This window comes from Xyrauchen texanus, chromosome 5, assembly GCF_025860055.1.
Source record: "Xyrauchen texanus isolate HMW12.3.18 chromosome 5, RBS_HiC_50CHRs, whole genome shotgun sequence".
NCBI lineage: Eukaryota > Metazoa > Chordata > Actinopteri > Cypriniformes > Catostomidae > Xyrauchen > Xyrauchen texanus.
In genome coordinates this window covers 27,168,971-27,190,666 of record NC_068280.1, presented here as the reverse complement: position 1 = coordinate 27,190,666, position 21,696 = coordinate 27,168,971, and the positions used below count along the sequence as shown (strand labels likewise).

The 21,696-nt window shown below is 45.9% G+C and overlaps 1 protein-coding gene across 1 annotated transcript in view; it reads left to right on the top strand.

Annotated features, from left to right (window-relative positions):
- Nucleotides 1-1,822: 1,822 nt before the first annotated feature.
- The window catches only part of si:ch211-145b13.6 (uncharacterized), a 32,271-nt gene continuing 12,397 nt past the window's right edge, over nucleotides 1,823-21,696 (top strand). Inside the window, exons 1-2 of the mRNA XM_052127415.1 lie at nucleotides 1,823-1,963; nucleotides 2,240-2,314. Coding sequence (XP_051983375.1) covers nucleotides 2,267-2,314 — 48 coding nt within the window. The 5' untranslated portion in view covers nucleotides 1,823-1,963; nucleotides 2,240-2,266. The remainder of the gene's footprint in view (nucleotides 1,964-2,239; nucleotides 2,315-21,696) is intronic.

The window sequence follows — 21,696 nt, the reverse complement described above, 5'->3', positions numbered from 1 at the left end:
ACAGCATGCAGCAGAGGATTGTCATGAACTCGGTGTGTAACACGCAGCAACTGCAGACACGACCATCGGCTCCAAAGAAATTTTCTGAATTAACTCCCGTATTTGCGCTGCTTAAATACCCATATGTCCGGGGGCAGGACATGCAAATACCGGCTGCCAACTTCTCATTGGCCTTTTTTCATAGATCAGAGGTGGATATCGGCGCTCAAGAGAGACCCCTAGTGTCGCTTCTCTGACACAACGTGGAGAGAGCGACAGAAGGGGAACAGATGTTTTTTGGTGATTTATTTTTATCTTTATTTATGTAGAGGGCTGAGTTAACGTTACTTGCCTCAAAGATTGTTTGTCGTCATCAACCAAATAACGGACGGAATAGTTCTGCAAGTGTTAATAACTGCACAAGGGTAGTTCCGCTATGGGATTGATGCAGGAGCTGCGCTCGGTGACCAACCTTGCCCTCCGGGCAATGAAGGTCATGGTCTCACGATCTCGCGGTCTCTCGGGCAGACGATGTCCACACTGTTGGCCCAAAAGCGCCACCTATGACTTAACCTGGTCGAGATGCACGAGGCCGACAAACACGCCTCTTGAACGCCCCCGTCTCCCAGGCTGGCCTATTTGGCGACACTGTCAAGGACTTTGCCCAGCATTACTTGACAGTGAAGCAGCAGACAGATAGCGCCGTGGTTCAAGAACCCGCACTCCATCTGCTCGTCACCGGCTCCACCTCGGTCCGCCCCCACGGCCCTGACGTCGAGCCCCCTGCAGGAAGCAGATGCCACCCATCTCACGTTCGGCCGCCAAGAAGAAGGCTTCGAAGTGCCCCGGAGAAGGGCGACCCAGGGACCAGGAGACCCGCTATTCCGGAGCTGGTGAACAGACCACTCCTTCCCCTGGTGGAGGGCCGGTAGGAGAATCTTTTGTTCCTTTCTCATTTAATTTCGCCGCATGCTCAAGTAGCTGTGGTAACTAAGGAACAGTTTCCTCAGTCCCTGGGTCACATAATGGTGTGTACGGCCATCACCCTGACTCTCTTTGGCAGGTCCAGCACCCCGCCCCTGCGCACCAAGCTGTGGCAAAAACATACTCTAACACGGATGGTTTCGATAGACTGTGGGGACAAAACACCCCCCCCCCTCGTCCGTTCCGCCGGTGAGTATCAAGAGTCACATTAAGACGCATTCTAACGAGCGACCGGCATCAAGATTGGTTCATGGAGAGACGCGTGTACATCCACGTCTCGATTCTACCACGACACAGACCCTTCCTGCATTTGCATTCGAGGGTCAGGCGTACCAGTACAAAGTTCTCCCTTTCGTCCTGTCCTTGTCCTCTCGTGTCTTCACGAAAGTCGCAGAGGCTGCCCTTGCCCCGTTAAGGGATGTGTTGTGTGCACACAGGGACCTGGTGCTCATGCACCTCAGCCGGCTAGGGCTTCGGGTCAACTGTGAAATGAGCAAGCTCCTCCTGATTCAGAGCATCTCTTTTCTCGGTTTGGAGTTGGACTCAGTCTCAATGATGGCACGCCTCATGAACCAGCGCGCTCAGTCGGTGCTGGCCTGTCTGAAGGCATTCAGACAGAAGACCGCGGTTCCACTGAAACTATTTCAGAGGCTCCTCGGTTATACTGTATCCTTGGCGGTGGCCACACTGCTCGGGTTGATGCATATTAGGCCGCTTCAGCACTGGCTCCAGACTCACATCGACACAACGTCTAGTTCCCTCCATTAGGGAATGGAGGTTACGGATGTTTTATTTTTATTTTCGTTGACTACAATGTTATTATTTTTACTTACTGACTCATAGCGATTGAAATCACAGGAAGGAAAGGGACTGTCCCTGATAAGCTTTCCTGTAATTTTCTTTGTCAGTCAGTGAACACCCTGGAGTTCTGTGCTCTCTGCTCATATGCTCTCTCCATGTTCAACTGTTTAGAATACATTGTAAAAGGCATCTTAAAACGGTGAGTGCTGCCTTTTTCAGTTGCTCCTCATCTTTTCTCTTATAGGCCACTTGTTTTAGTCAGGTGTCTTTGACAAAATGAAATATATCATGCTCAACAGCTGTATTTGGGATGATATATGTATAATATGTTAATTTTGTAGAAAGCTATTTTTGTCTATTTGTGCATTTGTTTTGTCTGTTAAAATGTTTAACAAAAGAAGGATTTTAATTATTTGACAAGCATGCATTTACCAACCTTATTTTTAACTTTTGTCCCTGCATTGTGTTTGCCCAGACTTCTGCTCATTCTCCAACTAATACAATGGAAAGTTTGAGATTTCCTGCTTTGCTCTGTGTACTCTTGAACACAGTAAGCTCTCTATATTCTTATAGTGTGTGACACGTTACACTGCAGTTTCCAAATGTTTTTCATAAACCTGCAGAGGACTTGCCTTTTCAAATATATGTTGTTGTTGTTGTTGTTGTTTTTAGATTGTATGGACCATTCTACGAAATTGGTTCTAACTCAGTGTTGAAGATGTCTTTAAAGTTTTAAAAGTTAAAAAAAAAAATTAAACTTTGATCATATAGATATTGTACCATATCTTACAGTAGGTACACATAACTAGTAAAAGTTCAGTCAGTTTTCATATTTATTTATTTATTTTGAGGGGGGAGGGGGGGTCCTCTTCTAAAATGTGTCACTACCAAAAAACAGTGTAAGCTGCACTGGTTGATTAGATCAGTTTTACTATTAGATATATCGAATAATTAATGTTTATTAACTCATTAAATTCTATCCTCGGGACACCACTCTTTGACAAGAGGAAAATTATAGTAAGTGACTGATCAAGTCTCATAAAATTACCATGAAGGTTGAGTATCCTGATTAATAATCAAAATACTCAAAAAGGGAAGAAGCTATTAAAATTATTGCCGTACGAATCCAACAGTAATCTGGTTACCGTTGGCTTCTAACAACAACAATTTAACAATACTGAAGTAATACGGGAGTTCTTGACATGGCAGAGGCTGGCTTCAACACAAATATTCAAACAAACAACTAGGAGTACCTATTATAATACAACAAGATTTATTATAATCAAACAGCAATGAACACCACCAATACTATATGAATATAACACAAAAACATAAAATGGAAATCTTAACTAAATTGTGGAGCTATAGGCTAGTGTATGAATGTGTGTGGGTGTGTGTCTAGATTCAGTAACAAAAGACACAAAATGGCAGATTAGACTCCACGTGGGTTTAACTAGTTTCAAAATGGAGGATCGGTTTCAACATGGAGAACGAGGTTCAAAATGGCAAACTGAATTCAAAATGGAAACTAGTTTCAAAATGGAGGATTAGATCATAAAGGCTGGAGCCAACCATTATTTGAATGTGGAGGGAAAGAAAGATTGCTGGATCAGATCCAGAGCAACGGAGCTAATACCACGTGCAAGTGGTAATGAGCAGACACACAAAGGAACTGAAGGAAAAAGGCAGGAGAATTTGAAAACACCAGCCTGAGTTAGACATAAACTGCTGCTCGCTCCGTGAATTTCAAGGTGTGTGAGAGAGAGCGAACAAACAGGGGTGCATGCAATTTAACGGAGGACACACGCTGGTAACAGCGAGATTGAATCATTAGTTCAGATCACTCAATAAAATAACATTTCACCCTAAAATGATGATCTCACAAATCAAAACAGCAATCAGCGATCGTAGTTAACCATACAATTGTAATCAAAACATCAAACATTCAGCATCAAATATATGATTTAGTTTTGTAAGAAATGTCACAGTTTCTAACCTAAATCTGCCCAGATATCAAGCCTTACTTGGGAAATCCTTTGTGATTTCAGCAGGGTTGTCCGTTTGAATTCCTGTTGCGTTGAGCAGTCAGGAGAAAACGATATGGATTGGGTCCTCTGTCTTATGCTCGTCAGCGGAAAGACATGTTTCTGCATTATTTCTTGTGTCCGGTCATGGAGAGAAATGCAGGAGATAGTCAACATTGATAGAAAATGATTGAGAAGGGAAGCTGGTCGCCTTTTCCGTTTTCTAAATAAATTCACTGTTGTCTCACGGTGAAAATGAAATGAACCAGTTGTAATAAGTATACTACACGACTGGAACAAAGCTAAGTTAATCTTACTCTACCGTGGCCAAATGGTGAGGTCTCTTTGTCCAGAAGGAGGGAAACTCCTTTGTATGTGTAGATACGCGTCTCTTTAAACCGCAGGCTTGCACAGCTGTATGCAGAGAGAGTGAACTCACCGCTGTTTGCTGGTTTTGTTGACGAAATGACGTAATCGGTCATAGGCCGCGTTTTACCAATGACGTTTGAGGCCAACCTTCTGATTATCAGTTTACCAGTTATGTGCATTAGACCACTACACTGACCATTGTGTCCTTGAGCAAGGCACTTAACTCCAGGTTGCTCCGGGGGGATTGTCCCTGTAATAAGTGCACTGTAAGTCGCTTTGGATAAAAGCATCTGCCAAATGCATAAATGTAAATGTAAATGTACAACAGAATTACACCATTATACATAGGATTACATTTATATATAATTAATTTGTTTCTATCCCACTTCTAAAGATTTTCATTGCAAAATCAACTACAAATATAGTTTCTAGCAGCAATTAATCGGGTTGAAGCCTTTTAAGAACTTTTAAAGTATGCAAAAAAGGAAAGCATTTGTATATGTATATGTACTTTGTCAGTTGCTGAATTTGCAAACTGGTGTTAAATATATTTTACTTTTTAACTGTTATAAAGCCACAAAGCACCTAATCTCCAAAAAGGTTTTAAAAGTTTGAATATTTATAGGCTTTTGGATACAATTGGTCAAACTTACATGATAAATGCAACCCCTAAATAACTAAATTAATAACTAAAGTTCAACTTTTCTATGAAAATTATTGACCTAGGGAGTCCTAGATGTAATTCACAATACCAGATAACATTGGATAATATACAATAATTTACACACCATTTATATTTTTGCTGAAATATCATTGGCTGCTGGTGGCCATGTTTTTTTATTTGCCTGAGTCATATTGAAGACTATGTAATCATTTGGCCCCTTCAAGAAGCATACAAAATTTCAATTTCATTGATAATACAGTTGCGAAGTGAGCATTTTTCAGTTGTAGGGTCCCTACTGGCGAATTTTTTCACGATTTTGTATGCAGACTCAAAATGTGCTGTTGTACATGTGTATCAAGTTTCATAACATTTAGCCTTTTTTGGTAGATATTGGTCAATACACACAAAATGGATGATGCCTGACCAATTCGTTGGCATATATTTTCGCAACGCTTCGGCAAATCAAAATTCCTTTGATAACTTTTTGTCAGGAAGGTTCTTAGTATACACACACCAATTTTTGTGAGAATGGGTTATACGGCCTTAGATTTGTTAATCACTGATTGTTAATCAGAATGACAGCCTCATTCTATCACTGTCTACAAATATCTCAAGTTTCGTAATGGTCAGCCATTCAGATTTGATATTATTAGCTGCTGAAATTTGATTGGCTGTTGGCGGCAATGTTTTTTTATTTGTCCAACTGATATTGTATGATATGTTAGCCTTTTGGCCCCTACAAGATGCAAACAAATTTTCATCATATGGTTGCGGAGTTATAAGTGTTTTTTTGTCAAAATCTTTCACGACTTTGTGTGCATCCTCATAATGTCCTTTTGTCTAAGTTTAACAAGTTTTGTAACATTTGGCCTTTTTGTTTGGTAGATATTGGTCAATACATACAAAATGTTACATATACCTTGTCTTGTTTTACCGTTGCCCCTTTGTTTACAATTTTTGTCCCTTTTGTATTCCGTAGTTTTCACTTTTGTCCCTTGTTTAGCTCCACAGTCTCCCTGTTAGCGTTCGTGTTCTCTGTCATTGTTTTCACCTGTCCTCATTAGTTTACCATTGGTTTCTGTTTATTCCCTCGTTATCTTGTTGGAGTTCTGTTTGTTCATTGGCCCCTTTTGTCCTATGTTCATGTATTTATACCTTGGGTTTTGGTTCTGTCCTTGTCGATCGTTGAATGTTTATGTATGTTGTTAGCCTGGAATGTTTCCCCTGCCCGTGTTTTCTAGTTTTCTGTTTATTTCCCCATTGAGGGTGTTCCTTTGTGTTTGTTTACTAATAAAGATAACTGCATTTGGATCCTAAACCTTCGTCTGCCTTCGTTGCCTTACATTCGTTACACAAAATGGACAATGCCGTATCTTCGCAACATCTTCGCAACACTTCGACGAATCAAAATTCCTTTGATACATTTTTGTCAGGACGGTTCCTAGTAGACACACCCCAGTTTTCGTGCAAATCGCAAATACGGTATAGGAGTTCTAAAAAGTAGTTCATGACAGAAATGAAATTCGATATAAATTTTGTTCCTGTTGAGCCAATTAATCCAACGATATAAAACACTTGAGTGTGCGACAAACGGTTTAGGAGTTCTGGGCCAAAACGTAAACATGATCACTAAAGTGCCACCTTGAGGTCGATCGGGCCGAAACTCCGATTTTTCTGTAGTACTCTAGGGGACTACCATCCCTCAAAGTTTCAGCTCTCTACGACTTAAGGTTTGGTCAGCATGATTAGTTTTAGGGCAGAGTAATAAAATTAATAATAAATATAGCCACAAGCGGCAACCATCGGGGTCCAAGCAGGTTTGGGATCCAACAGACTAATTTGAAAGAATAGATATTGTGCATGGTGTTTATAGACTGCATATAAGCCTTCAGTAAGCAATGTGTAGACAGAAGTTGCAGTTCAAAACTTTGTAAGTGGACAAATATTTATATGAAGTACTTAATTTTAGACAAATATGTATTTCTATAATAAACATATGTGGCCCTCTAACTTATAAAACTATGTAATTTTGTGAATTGTTGTGTTGAAAGTCTAATGTGCAACATGTCTATGGCAATGAAACTAAAACCAAATTAATGCAAAAAAAATTATAATTATTAACTTACGTGTGTACATAGGTTATGTGTATTTGTACATTGATATAACTCATATGAAACTGCTTATTTTATGTTGCAATGTAAAATATGAATGTTGATCATTAAGAAATGACATATGGCCCAATGATAATAGAAATTCTTTCATCTTATATCAAAAATTCTAGTGTGTGTAAATGAGTAGGAAAAGATATGAAAGCTATATGAGTGAACTTATAAAAACACAAGTAATAACCTACTGTTTTGTAATGGTTGTGGATGAAGAGAGCAGAGTTCCATTGAGCTGTTCTCTTGTTTGTTTTTCATGTATAGTAGCAGCGAGTAAACATTTTTAAATACATTTTGCAGCAATTGTTTTCAACAACCATTTGCTGCTTTGTCAAGTCATTTTTATTTGTATAGTACCTTTCACCACACATATAGTTTCAAAACACTTTTACAGAAGATTATGCATTAACAGAAGATTAAACTGTAATATCTATTATCTCTAAGAGTCATTATTGTGTAGTTTGATAAAATACTATTAATTTTGTTTAAAAATAAGTAATTCAATAATAATTGTATTATATTGATTTGAAATGTATTTATGTCATGTGAAAAGCAAGCTGTGATTGGTGGTTTTATATATTGGTCAACTGAGTTCTTGTCTCTTGTAGTTACTGTAAAGTGATCAATGGAAAGGAGGAGGTGAGAACCGGCTTGATAATATAAATAATAGTTTTAATGTTAAACTTAAAAGACAAACACACACACGACGGACATGTCCGTTAACGATCTCTCTCTCCCGCACGATCCTCTGCAATCGACCTTTATCCCTCTCGGAGGCTTAATTAGCCTAATACGGTAGGATCACTTCAGTTAACTAAACATGGCTGAACAAATCCTTAGATCTGCCATTACCACAGTTTGTGCAATCTTCTCAGATATATCTGGCATACAGTCTTTTTAGTGACAAAAAAATTGGATTTATCTTTAACTTACCCATTACAAAGGAACAGAAATTAGGGTAGAAGGAGCTGGTAGTCGATGGCTTGTCAACACACCAGCCACTGAGGTCCTACTGTCATATGACCACCATAATACAGCCACTAAACTAAGGCTACTAAACTAAGGTTCTCCAAGGAGCCACCATGCACAATGACGATATTGTCGTCCATCATCTCAACGTCAACAAACCTGATGCAGAAATTGAGATTATGGATGCATTTAGAGGTCACAACCTCACCATTGATGACACCCTTCAACAGCAGCTTCAGGCTCAAGGGACAAATTAGTAAAGTGCAGTCTCAAAACAGACTGGCTTGACCACTATATTTCATAGTCATAAGCAGATCGTCATCGAACCAAGAACACCATATCAGTTTAGTTGCCTTCGGGCTCCTCCTTTAGTGGTTGAAACATCATGGCAGGTAGTGTTTATATCCAAACACTACACATTAGACTGGATGAAATGACACCCATTCCACAGCGTTTCGAACACCTGTCTACCCCTCTACCACTAACTGTTCCTAACTCGTCCCAAGGACAACCTTACTAACAGTAACAATCTCTTCCAATTTCCTTTTCATAATCATTGAAAACTCAGGGATAACAAGGGGTTGTTGCAATGTTTGATGTGTTACCAATGCAAAATGCTATGTTGTGATAAAGTTATGTTCATTAGCCTAGTTAGAATTCATCTGCCCCGATGTTTTCTACAATGACTGCCCAGAGGTCAAAAATCGTTATGAACTGTTAATACTTCCAGGAACTAAGCTCTTGCAAACTCAGGACACATGGACTGAACAACTTTCGAGATGTTCTCAGTGACTGAACTATTCAACCTTCAAGTTTTTTCCAGGGACCTGGGAACTGTTCAACTGTTGGGTCTCCTTAAGACCAAAAGAGGAGGATGTAGGGCCTTGCCCAATATAAATGGCAGCAGAGACCGGGTTGGCCCTTTTTTCTATGATCAAAGGTGAGACATTGAACTCGGTTTCCCAGAATGCTTCACAGTCGGATGGGAAATCCCGCCCATGGACCCAATCTCAAATGTCATTGGTCAAAAGCGGCCTATGACCGATGACATCATCTTCACAAAACTAGCGTACAGATTTGATTTCGGTCTCTATAAAGCTGCGCAAGCCTGCAGTTTAAAGAGATGCGTATCTACACAATAGTGCGTATCAACAGTGAATTTATTTAGAAAACGGAAAAGGTGAGTAGCTTCCCTTCTCAATCGTTTTCTATCAACGTTGACTACCTGCTGCATTTTTCTCCATCACCGTACCCGAGAAATATCGCAGAGACATGTCTTTTCGCTGACGAGCGTAAGACAAAGAACCCAATCCAGATAGTTTTCTCCTGACTGCTCAACGCAACAGGAATTTCAAACGGACAACCCTGCTGAAATCACACAGGATTTCCCTAGTAAGGCTTGATATCTGGGCAGATTTAGTTTAGAAACTGTGACTTTTCTTGTAACTAAATCGTATATTTGATGCTGAATGTTTGATGTTTTGATTACAATTGGATGTTTAACTATGATCGCTGATTGCTGTTTTGATTTGTGAGATCGTCATTTTTGGGTGAAATGTTATTTTATTGAGTGATCTGAACTAACGATTCAATCGCGCTATTACCAGCGTGTATCCTCCGTTAAATTGCATGCACCCCTGTTTGTTTGCTGTCTCTCACACACACTGAAATTCTTTGGCGTGAGCAGCACCGCGGTTTTATGTTCCCCTCCTGTGATCTCTCAGTAGTCCTCTTGGGCCTTCAGAGACCTCCCTTCGAGCCGCTAGGATCAGTTGGACTCAGGGCCCTCTCCTTAAAAACGGCCCTGCTGATCACGCTCGCCTTCATCAAGAGGGTCGGGGACCTGCAAGCGTTCTCTGTCAGCGACACTGGCATGGAGTTCGGTCCGGCAGACACACATGTGATCCTAAAACCACAACCAGGCTACGTGCCCAAGGTTCCTATGACCCCCTTCAGGGACCAGGTGGTGAACCTGCAAGCGCTGCCCCAGGAGGAGACAGACCCAGCCTCTTCATTGCTGTGTTCGGTACATGCTTTGCGTTTCTACCACACGCAGGGCTTTAGATGCTCTGAGCAGCTCTTTGTCTGCTTTGGTGGATGGTGGAAAGGGAACGCCGTCTCCAAACAGAGGTTAGCTCATTAGGTTGTTGAAGCTATTTCCCTAGCCTATCACACCCAGGCCGTGCCCCCCCCTTGCGGGTTCGAGCACACTCTACCTTAGGGTTAGGGCTAGGGTCCTTAGCAGACATCTGCAGAGCGACGGGCTGGGAAACATCCAACTCCTTTGCTAGGTTTTACAACCTCAGGGTTGAGTTGGTCTCGTCCCGTGTTTTGCTAGGTCCGAGCCGGTAGAACTCGGTAATATGGAACAGCCGACCAGGTGTTCCACTTGCACCTTGTGCCCTTCACCAAGCTGATCCAGTGTGCCTTCTCTCCCAGGTTAGCCAGTAAGCTCTCGCTTCCTGGATGCTCTTCTTCCCTAGCCCTCTGGCCGCAGATTCAGTGGAGGAATCCGCCACCAGACCCACCATGAGTCGAGTGCTCTGTGATGGGCTTGGGCTCCACAGGCATAGTTCCCACTCTAGGCAACTCCCTGTAACGTATTTTCTGCAGTATGGTTCCCTGCTGGCAAGACCCGCTTCTCCCTTGGGCAGTTCTCGCTGTCCCCCAGTCGCCGTGTCTGAGGCAACTCCTCCCTTGTCAGGCAGGTTCTACCACAGCACCATGTCCACGGGTGGCCCCCCAGTCTGGGCAGGTCATGGTCTCCGCAGGGCCTTTTCCCCCTGAAAGAATAGGAATGGGAAAGGACGGCGTAAGCATTGTAAAGGATAGCATTAAGATAGCCCCAGCCACTTTTTAACTCTATGATGACAAACATAGAGCGAGAAAAGGCACGCGTGCCATGCCGGTCATGTCGCCTTTTTCCGTATGTGTACGGGGAACCTAAGAGTGGTATATGACCCCTTTTTGGGGGCGTTGGGGGATGGTTACGTGCAGCCGATCCTGTTGCTTCTAGCACGAAACAGCCTGCTTGCACCTGACTCGGCAGCCACGTAAAAGGGATAATGCATGGCATTTTTTAAGTGGGACTCCTTGTGTCACTGCAATCGACACAACGTCGAGTGAGTTACAGAATGGGAACGTCATGGTTACTGTTGTAGCCTCCATTCCTACTACCCAGGAGACTACCCAGGTGCAGATCTTTATGTGCCTTGGCTTAATGGACCTGCAGGAGAGCCATGGCATGCAGGGCAGAGGCGGACTGTCCGGTGGTGCTGTAGGCTTTGGAGGTCAATGATGATGTCATCCTACAGGCTCTGGAGGGGTGTACCGGGTGGTCCCACCAGGAGGCGGCCATCCAGGGTAGTGAGAGCGGAGGGGTCGGTTGTGGTCCCGTCCTCGATCGCATCAGCTTGTCATGCACTTCCGGGAAGAACGGTACTGGGGGGGCATGGCTGTGAGTAGCGCCCGGAGCCGAGGTACCAGTCGTCAAGCCGCGAAGGCTGTGGGGAGGACGGAGGGTTCCAGTCCAAGCCCACGCTCACGGCAGCCCAGGCAAGTGTGTCGGCCATCTGCGTTTCAGCCTCAGACTGGGCGGGCTGGCCCAAAGGCGGCAGCCCAGTCGAGTCCTCCGTGTCAGACGCCTTGACGCTCTCCGATGCAGCGCCAATGTCATCATCCAATTCCAGGAATTGCAATTACAATTAATGACCTTTTAAATGAATACCAAAAATAAATTATTTAAATCTTTTAGGGTGGGTTTCACCAACAAGGACTAATCTTAAACTTGAGTTACAGTAAATCAAGGTTTATCTGATAATTCTGTTGCGCTAAACTTGTTTAAAGTTTAAATTTGTTTAAGAATAATCAGGCTTACATTTAAACCATCGCTTTGACCCTGATTTTAGTTTTTCACAGTAAATGTAGATTAACTATAATCCTGTTGCTCCATTACTTTAAACTCTGATTTAAATCTCAATTAGGGATTAGCTTTAAACATGCAGCTGAGGTGATTTAAATAAAAGACAGACCTACAGTTAAACAAACTCTGATTTGTTAAACCGTATATAAAAGTGGTGCAAAACAACTTAAATTCAAATAAAACTTTATGAAAAAACGCAAGCTTTTTTATATATATATATTTATTTATTTTTTATATATTTTTTAAAATTATTATTTATATAAAAAAGAACCAGTAAACAGGATATGTTCAGTTATCAAATAAATAAAATGCCACTATACATTACCTATTTTATTTCATCTCCTTTGTAGATCATGCAAATTCACAGTAAAAATAATACAGGTGATAACCAGTTTAAAAACAGAGAGTTTAAAATATTTTTAAAAAGTTCATTATAATAATGAAAAGCTTTTATAAACCACAGAGATTAAGGGTGTGTGTTTGCAGTTGAAGCAAGCAGTGTTTCAGTAATTAATAATTATCATAGATAACTATCAATTATTAAAATCAAAAGAACATTGGTTACAATCAATGTTAGCTTTTTAATCCTTTAAATCAACTATCATCAAATTTAATAGAATAGTAATTATTATCCAAGATAATAATGAATTATTAAAATTAATTAAACATTGATTCGACTTAACACTAGTTTATTTATCCTTCAAATTGAACAATCATCAAAGATAATTGACAATTATCAATATCAATAGAAAATTTATTAGGATTAATGTCGACGGGGCACCACCCTGGAATCAGGGACTAATAACCAGACAGTTAACAGTCTCAATATTAGATTGTTCTCTTAGGAAAATTGATGTCCGTAGATAATCAAGATTCAAAAGGAAACAACGAAGGTTTGAATTTGAGCACTGGCATCCCCTGCCAGCCTTTGACACATGTCTATGCAAAACAAACCAAAACACTTCTCTTTGAAATATAACAAAGTTTCCCCTTCTGTCGCTCTCTCCACGTTGTGTCAGAGTAGTGACACTACGGGTCTCTCTTGAGCGCCGATATTCACCTCTGGACTATGAAAAAAGGCCAATGAGAGTTGGCAACCAGTATTTGCATGTCCCGCCCCCGGACATACGGATATTTAAGCGGCGCAAATACAGGAGTTCATTCAGAAAATTTCTTCGGAGCCGATGGTCGTGCATGAACTCTGCTGCGAGTTACACACCAAGTTCCTGTTTTAATCCTCTGATGCTCTGCATGCTGTTGGATTTGACGGCGCACAACAGCGGCTTTCTCATTCGTGCACGGCTGTGCATTCTTGCCTCTGGGTGCTTCGACAGCGCAGACAACTCGAAAGAGTTATTCTAAAAGAGTAATTTTCGCTCTAAAAGAGCAAAACACAGCGGCGTTGAACATCATCCTCAGGACGCGTCTTTTTAAAGACGATTTTCTGCCCCGGTGTAGAAAGGATGCGTTGATTCTCCCCACCTCTGACGGCCATAAAAACTGCCTTGCATTCCTGGGTTGCGATCACACGCAGGCAGCGTTTTTATGAATGGTCTATGTCCCAGTTCCGTCCATTTGGCGACGCCACTTGACGACTTCGCCCAGCAGTCCTCAGTGGTGAAGAAACAGACAAAGGCTATTTTCACACATCTTGCCCTGATGCAAACCTGCCGCCAGGGGCCATGCCCTGTCTGCTCACCGAGGGCGTCCTCCTGGGGCTTTCAAGGAAGAAAGAAAGTGGTGCTCCGCCTCAACTAACAAGTGAGTGGGCCCAGCTCTCAGCCCCAGCATTGAGCTCCCCACGGAAGTTGGAGGCCCATCGTCTCACGGACCCCCTTGAGGACCCAGAAGGCTCCCAGGCGCCCCTGAGATGACCGACCCAGAGACCGAGACAGTAGCTCCGGTGGAGGGCCGGAAGGAGAATTTTTTGTTAAATTCTTTACACATTATAAAGCTATTTTCTTGTTGTCTCTGGGTCGCATGGCCCTCAAATGCCGTTCTCACGGCACTCTGCTTTCAGGCCTCAACAGTCCCGGCTTCCCGGATGCGGTGCCCCCGCCCTCAGCCCCACGACTGTTCCCCGGCCGGCCGGTTCAGACGAGTTCAGAGGACGCCAGCATTAGATCTCCTCCTCAGTCACGAACCCGCCCCCTGCCGGGTGTGTGGAAGGTAAGCGCTTTGAGTTTGTTCTCAGCACCAGAGCCTCGGGGTGCCACGTTGCCCCCCGACGGCACGTTACCTGTTCCGCACCGCTGCGAAGCCCTGCCGGGTACGTCAAAAAAACCCGTCCCCATGGTGCCCCTTGCACGGTGCTTAGAGGCGTGGCTTTCACTGCCCAACACGTAGCGATGGCTGCACCGGACCATTCGACTCGGTTACGCAATTCAGCTTGCCAGGTCTCCGCCCCCCTTCGTGGGCGTTCGTTTCTCCGCAGTGCACGACAGACACGTTCAGTCCCTGTGCGAAGAAATCGCCTCCCTTTTAATCAAGGATGCGATAGAGCCTGTCCCTCCAACCGAAACGAAGAAGGGTTTCTACAGCCCTTACTTCGTTGTACCCAAGAAAGGCGGCGGATTACGACCGATCTTGGACTTGTGAGTTTTCAATCGGACCTTGTCCAAACTCCCATTCAAAATGCTCACCCAGAAACAAATTCTATCTGGTATCCGGCATCTAGATTGGTTTGCAGCGATAGACCTGAAGGACGCGTACTTCCACGTCTCGATTCTCATTCGACGGCCAGACGTATCAGTACAAAGTCCTCCCCTTCGGCCTGTCTCTGTCCCCTCATGTCTTCACGAAGGCCCCGCTCCGAGGAGCTGGCATACGCATACTCAATTACCTCGACGATTGGCTCATTCTGGCCTCCTTGAGGGAATTACGATGCGCACACAGAGACCAGGTGCTCAAACACCTCGGCCGTTTGGGGTTTCAGGTCAACTGGGAAAAGAGCAAGCTCACCCCGGTCCAGAGCATCTCTTTTCTCGGTTTGGAGTTAGACTCAGTCTCAATGACAGGTACGTCTCTCCAACGAGCATGCGCAGTCAGTGCTGAAATGCCTCGCTTCCCTCAAGCCAGGTGCCGTGGTCCCTTTAATACATTTCCAACAGCTCCTGGGGCATATGGCATCCTCCGCGGTGGTTGCGCCGCTGGGGTTGATGCATATGAGACCACTTCAGCACTGGCTCCAGACTCGAGTCCCGAGACAAGAATGGCGCCGTGGCACGCACAACGTAAAAGTTACCACTGCCTGCCACCAAGCCTTCAGACCCTGGACAGACCTCTGCTTTCTAAGGGCAGGAGTACCATTGCAGCAGGTGTCCCAACGTGTTCTGGTTACGACCGACGCCTCCAAACTGGGTTGGGGCGCCGTGTGCAACGGGCACACAGCCGCAGGCCAGTGGAACCGAGGCCCGCTGCACTGGCACATCAACTGCCTAGAGCTGCTGACTGTTTCTCTTGCCCTGAAGAGGTTTCTTCCATTAGTTCACGGCTGCACGTCCTAGTCAGGACAGACAGCACCACGGTGGTGGCCTACATAAACCGCCAAGGCGGAGTACGCTCCCTCCACATGTCACAGCTCACCCGTCATATCCTCCTTTGGAGCCAACAGTGACTCAAGTCGCTGCGTGCCACTCACATCCCCGGCAACCTCAATGTGATAGCGGACGCGCTGTCAAGACAAAGCTTGCCCAGCGGAGAGTGGAGGCTCCACCCCCAGTCGGTTCAGCTGATTTGGGACAGGTTCGGCAAGGCCCAGGTAGACCTGTTTGCGTCCCAGGAAACCTCCCACTGCCCGCTCTGGTATGCCCTCACAGAGGCTCCCCTTGGGACAGATGCTCTGGCACCTCCATGTCTGGCCCCTGGACGGGACGCGGAAGAGCTAGCTGGCCTACCACTGGCCGTCATAGACACTATCAACCAAGCCAGAGCCCCTTCGACCAGGCATCTTTACGCCCTAAAGTGGCGTCTGTTCACAGACTGGTGTTCTTCCCGAGCCGAAGACCCACAGAAGTGCGCGGTTAGGTCAGTGCTCATGTTTCCACAGGACAGGCTGGAGAGGAGGCTCAAGGTGTATGTCGCCGCTATCGCGGCCCACCACGACACAGTAGACGGCAAGTCTCTTGGTAAGCACAACTTAATTGTCAGGTTCCTAAAAGGTGCCCGGAGGTTGACTCCCTCCCGGCCTAACCTGTTCCCCTTCTGGGATCTCTCGGTTGTCCTCATGGGACTCCAGAGACCCCCCCTTCGAGCCGCTAGACTCAGTTGGACTCAGGGCCCTCTCTCTCAAGACCGCCCTGCTGATCGCGCTCGCCTCCATCAACAGGGGCGGAGACCTGCAAGCGTTCTCTGTTAGCGACTCTTGCCTGGAGTTCAGTCCGGCAGTCACTTCTGTGATCTTAAGGCCACGACCGGGCTATGTGCCCAAGGTTCCTACCACACCCTTCAGGGATCAGGTAGTGAACCTGCAAGTGCTGCCCCGGGAGGAGGCAGACCCAGCCCTTTCACTGCGGTGGCCAGTACGTGCTTTATGTATCTATCTGGACCACTCGACGCTCTGAGCAGCTCTCGTCTGCTTTGGGGGACAGCAGAAAGGGAACGCTGTCTCCAAGCAGAGACTCGCCCACTGGGTTGTCAATGCCATTTCCTTGGCTTATCACACCCAGTCCGTGCCCCCCCTTTCGGATCCGAGCTCACTCCACCAGGAGTGTTGCGTCCTCATGGGCACTGGCTAGGGGCACCGCCTTAGCAGACATCTGTAGAGCAGCGGGCTGGGCAACACCCCAATCTCCGAGTTGAGTCAGTATCATCCCGTGTTTTCTCAGGTCCGAGCCCGTAGAACTCGGTAGCACGCTGACGATCTGACCGGGTGAACCGCTTGCACCTAGCGCCCTTTCCCCCTAACCAAGGGAAAACAGTGCGCCTCTGTTCCCAGGAGATCCCATTTTTGGGCCCTGGTTGACACCTCCCTAGCCCTCGCGGGTCCGCAGTTCAGCGGAGGAACTCGGCGACCCAAACCACTGCGGGTACCGCAAGCTAACCTGTACTGGTATAGGTGCTCCGCAGGTAAGGCCTCCTTTTCGGATTCCCCCTGTGTGTAATACCACGGTACTGTCCCCTCACGAGCTGACTCCCGTGTCTCCCTTAGGCAGTTACAGCTGCCTCGGTCGCCGTGCTGTATGCTTCCCCCCTATGAGGCTGGATCTACCACCGCACCAACTTTTCCACATAGGTCCTAAGTATAGGCCATCTGATGTATTTGCCACTAAGGTTTGCCTCCCCTCCCGGGTAGGTGTGGCCTCCGCAGGGTCTTCTCCGCCCTGATGAGGGCTAAGACCCCCTTCCCTCAATGCGTGTAAGGGCCCCGGCCGTAGTTGCTCTATGCGAGAAACATAGAGAGAAAAGAGGCCCAGCCAGGCTGGCCCATTCCCATGTTGGCGGCCATCACCTTGTTCCCCCCTCCAGGGTAACGATAAGGAGTCTGATGGCTTAAATGGGGCATTGGGGAAGGGTAAGTGTAGCCTGATGCAGTTGGTCGTTTTGCACGTAGGTATACCTGCTCGCTCCTGCATCAGCAGTTCACGTACACGGCTCAGTGCATGGCACTTTATAAGTGGATCCCTAGTGTCGCTTCTCTGACACAACGCGGAGAGAGCGACAGAAGGGGAACGTCTAGGTTACGTATGTAACCTCCGTTCCCTGATGGAGGGAACGAGACGTTGTGTCTCCCCTGCCACGTCGCTGAGCCGAGCCACTGTTGTAGCCGGACCATTTCCGGCTCCTCAGAAATATCCTGAATGAACTCCTGTATTTGCGCCGCTTAAATACCCGTATGTCCGGGGGCGGGACATGCAAATACTGGTTGCCAACTCTCATTGGCCTTTTTTCATAATCCAGAGGTGAATATCGGCGCTCAAGAGAGACCCCTAGTGTCGCATCTCTGACACAACGTCTCGTTCCCTCCATCGGGGAACGGAGGTTACATACGTAACCTAGACATTATTGATGCAGTAAAATCAATGAATAATTAATACAATGCTGTCAATACATTTCCGAACTACAACTACAAACTAAACAGTGATGTGATTAGCTATGGTAACCAAAATAAGCCTATAACACATGAGAGGATGTGTGTGTGTGTGTGTGTGTGTGTGTGTGTGTGTGTGTGTGTGTGTGTGTGTGTGTGTGTGTGAGAGGAGTGACGTGCACAAAATGGCGGACGTGACTCTCGTGGAGAGTATGGCACGTGAGATTTCCGGCCAGAGAGAATGGCCGCGAATGTGGGCGGAGAGAAGCCGGTTAATGGCGTTTGCCCGTTTACAGAGTGTCTCCGCTTGCATGATAACTTGGGGACAAAGCTGAGCTTTATCACAAAGTTATCTACTAGCCAAATGTTTGTGAGGGGTGTGTGGTTAGTACGACAGAGAGAGAGAGAGAGAGAATAAAGTGGTGGCGCTGAAGCCGGTTTCGCGATCGTGGGAGAGAAGGCAACTGTTAGTTTTTCACTCAGAGACACGGTGAATGGCTCAAAACCCATCCCGTGGCCTTTGCTCCTTTAATGGAAAAACACAGTCTCATCCGCGATGGCGTAAATACACAACAGTCCAACATGGTTGGCTTACAACACAGCAAACTCTTATTTGTGGTAACAGTATGTTACATTAATACCTTTAGTATTATTAGCAACAATGCGGTGGTCCGTAAAACTATACAAACAATAAACTTTATCCACAAGAATAACACACCTAAACATCCTATCTCTGCCCAGACGTTAACCTCTTACTTGGATCGCGTGTGGCTCGGGTGATGACGGGAGGCCGTTTCCTCGCTCTGTCGGCGGGCAGTACGGCTGCTGATTCTCTGCAGGGTGGCGGAGAAATCAGCGACGTCAACTTGCGTGAAGAGGGAAGGAAATTCTTCTTTCTTCACTTCTGCAGGCCAACAGATGAAGATAAATAAACTTAACTGCAGATTCTCCTCCTGTCCCTCCACTGGGGGACGGAGTGGTCTGCTTACCAGCTCCGGAGCAAACATCTTGGTCCCTGGGTCGACCGTTTCAGGAACGCTTTGGAGCCTTCCGGGTCCTTGAAGGGGTCCGTGAGACGGGGGGCATGTGCCTCCTGCGGGGTGCTCGACGTTGGGGCTGAGAGCAGGGCCCGGGTTGAGGCAGAGCGGTACATCTCTGTCTGCTTTTTCACCGCTGAGAACTGCTGGGCTAAGTCCTCGATGGTGTTGCCGAAATGGGTGAACTGGGAGACAGGTGCATCAAGGAAGCGTGTTTTGTCCACTTCGCGCATCTCAACCATGTTCAGCCACAGATGACATTCCTTATCGCCTGCTCCGCCATCGAGGGTAGTGAGAGCGGATGAGCGAGAGGCACGGTGATGGGTGGAGGTGTCCTCCACGAACTCGTCAGCTCACCATGCACTTCCGGGAAGAAAGGAACCGGGGTTGTGGGCGGCGTGCAGACCCGAGGGTCCAATCATCCAGCCATGAAGGCTGTGGGGAGGACGGAGGGTTCCAGTCCAGCCCCATGCTGGCGGCGGCCCGGGCAAGCATGTCGGACACTTGGCGTCAGCCTCAGACTGGGCATGCGAGTCATCCCCGTCAGACGCCGGACCAGTCTCCGATGCAGCGGCGAGCTCATCTGGCTCGGGGGCCTCAAGAGGATAGGCAGGCTGGCCGTGAGGTGAGCCGCTGTTGCCTCGAGCCCGGACGGAAGTCAACGAGCGTGTCGAGGGGCAGGTGGTTCGCGTGGACGTACCCGGTGAAACAGAGTCAGCTGCCATCCCCAAATCGCCTCCATAGCCAGCCAGGTCATCCGCAATCCAGTGGGAAGAAGGAGCGACACGGTGGGCGGCTGGAGTGGCGATCCTTCTTAGGAAGGAAAACCGCGACCGCAACGTTGCCATAGATTCTCGCAGTGAGAATATGAACCATCCACAAACGCTGCCTCGGTATGATTGCTGCCCAGACACACGAGGCAGCACCTGTGACCGTCGGGAGTGGAGAGCACTCTACCGCATCCTGGAACTACACTGTCGAAGCGCCCAGGGGCAAGCTGCACTGCTGTTCAGAGAAGGAGAAAGCCGCTGATATGCGCCGTAGATCCAACAGCAATCGCTCAGAAATGGGAGGAAACAGACTGTGACTCGCAGCTCGCTGCATACACAACCGATCGGCTCCGAAGAAAATATCTGAATGAAACAGACGCATTTCCCTCCCTTTATACCCGTATGTCCTGGAGCGGGACATGCAAATCTGTCTGCCAATTTCTCATTGGCCTTTTCTCATAGATCAGACATGGAAAAGGCTCTCAAGAGAGACCCCTAGTGTTGCTTCTTCGACACAACGTCGAAGTGAGCGACAGGTGGGGAACTCTAGTCCGCTGTCAAACGCAATTCCTCTCATGCCCACATAATGATGCTTCATTATCACACTTGTAGTAAAAACATTCAGTCAGTGAACTGAATTAATGAATAGAATACAACAGGTGTATTGTTTTACTCAATGACTAAAAGTTTATTTGTATTTAGGAACTGTTAAATAAGATTACTAAAAGATAATTATCCTGTTTTAAACAAGTCAAAAAACACTGTGATAAGATGTGTAGAGGTACTGTAATCTTTATGGAGCATGTTTGACATCTGAACTAGTGAAAGGAGGCCGTGTGGCTGCTCTTGGTTCCTAGTGCCTGCCAGGTGTCCTGAAAATATATGCTACCTATCAGGATGTGCTACCAATGCTCTATTTGCAGTTTTAGGGTTAGGGCTTAGTACAGCCTCACACCATAACACACTATCTGATAGTTATGCAGGTAGCACACCCTGATAGGTATTATCTGCCTGACAAGATGTGCTACCTAGGTTTTTAAGACATTTCATGCTGTTGTAGTACACACTGACAGGTTCTCCTATGCCTCCCGACATGTGCTACCCTGGTTTAACATTGCATATCACTGTTTTCACTGCTGGTAGCACATCCTGAGCAGGTAGCACAGATTTTCATAACACTGGATCCAACCTCGACCTATGTGCTTTCTCTCTCTCTCTCACTCTCGCTCTCTCTACCAACAATGTGATGTTGGCCTGGTGCAACTTATAGTCAGGTGCGACTTTATTTTTGGAAAATACAGTCAATTAAAATATATAAAACATTTATGTGCTGTGCTGTTGCGAACATTAATTTGCAAGAACAAATCTACTAATTGGAAAAGACCATTATCATTATTATCATTATCCAATTAGCACTCTTGGCATCTGTGACATTATACAGCATACCTATGATACTTTTGTTTTTCGCATAGCTGAATTTCAAACATTACACGTTGACACTACTAAGACAGACAGAAAACATGGACAAGTTCTTGAAAAGGAAACTATCCACAATGGTTATGTGGGATAGTGGTGTGCCATGTGATTTTTTTAATTGTAAAAAGTGTGCTGTGGCTGAAAAAAGGTGGGGAAACACTGACCTAAACCACAAAGAGTTCATCTGCAAAAAAAAGTGTCCAAAAGAAAACACACAGATGTATATAAATTCTGCAATGCAATGCTTACTATATATGTATATATATACACTCACCTAAAGGATTATTAGGAACACCATACTAATACTGTGTTTGACCCCCTTTCGCCTTCAGAACTGCCTTAATTCTACGTGGCATTGATTCAACGAGGTGCTGAAAGCATTCTTTAGAAATGTTGGCCCATATTGATAAGACAGCATCTTGCAGTTGATGGAGATTTGTGGGATGCACATCCAGGGCACGAAGCTCCCGTTCCACCACATCCCAAAGATGCTCTATTGGGTTGAGATCTG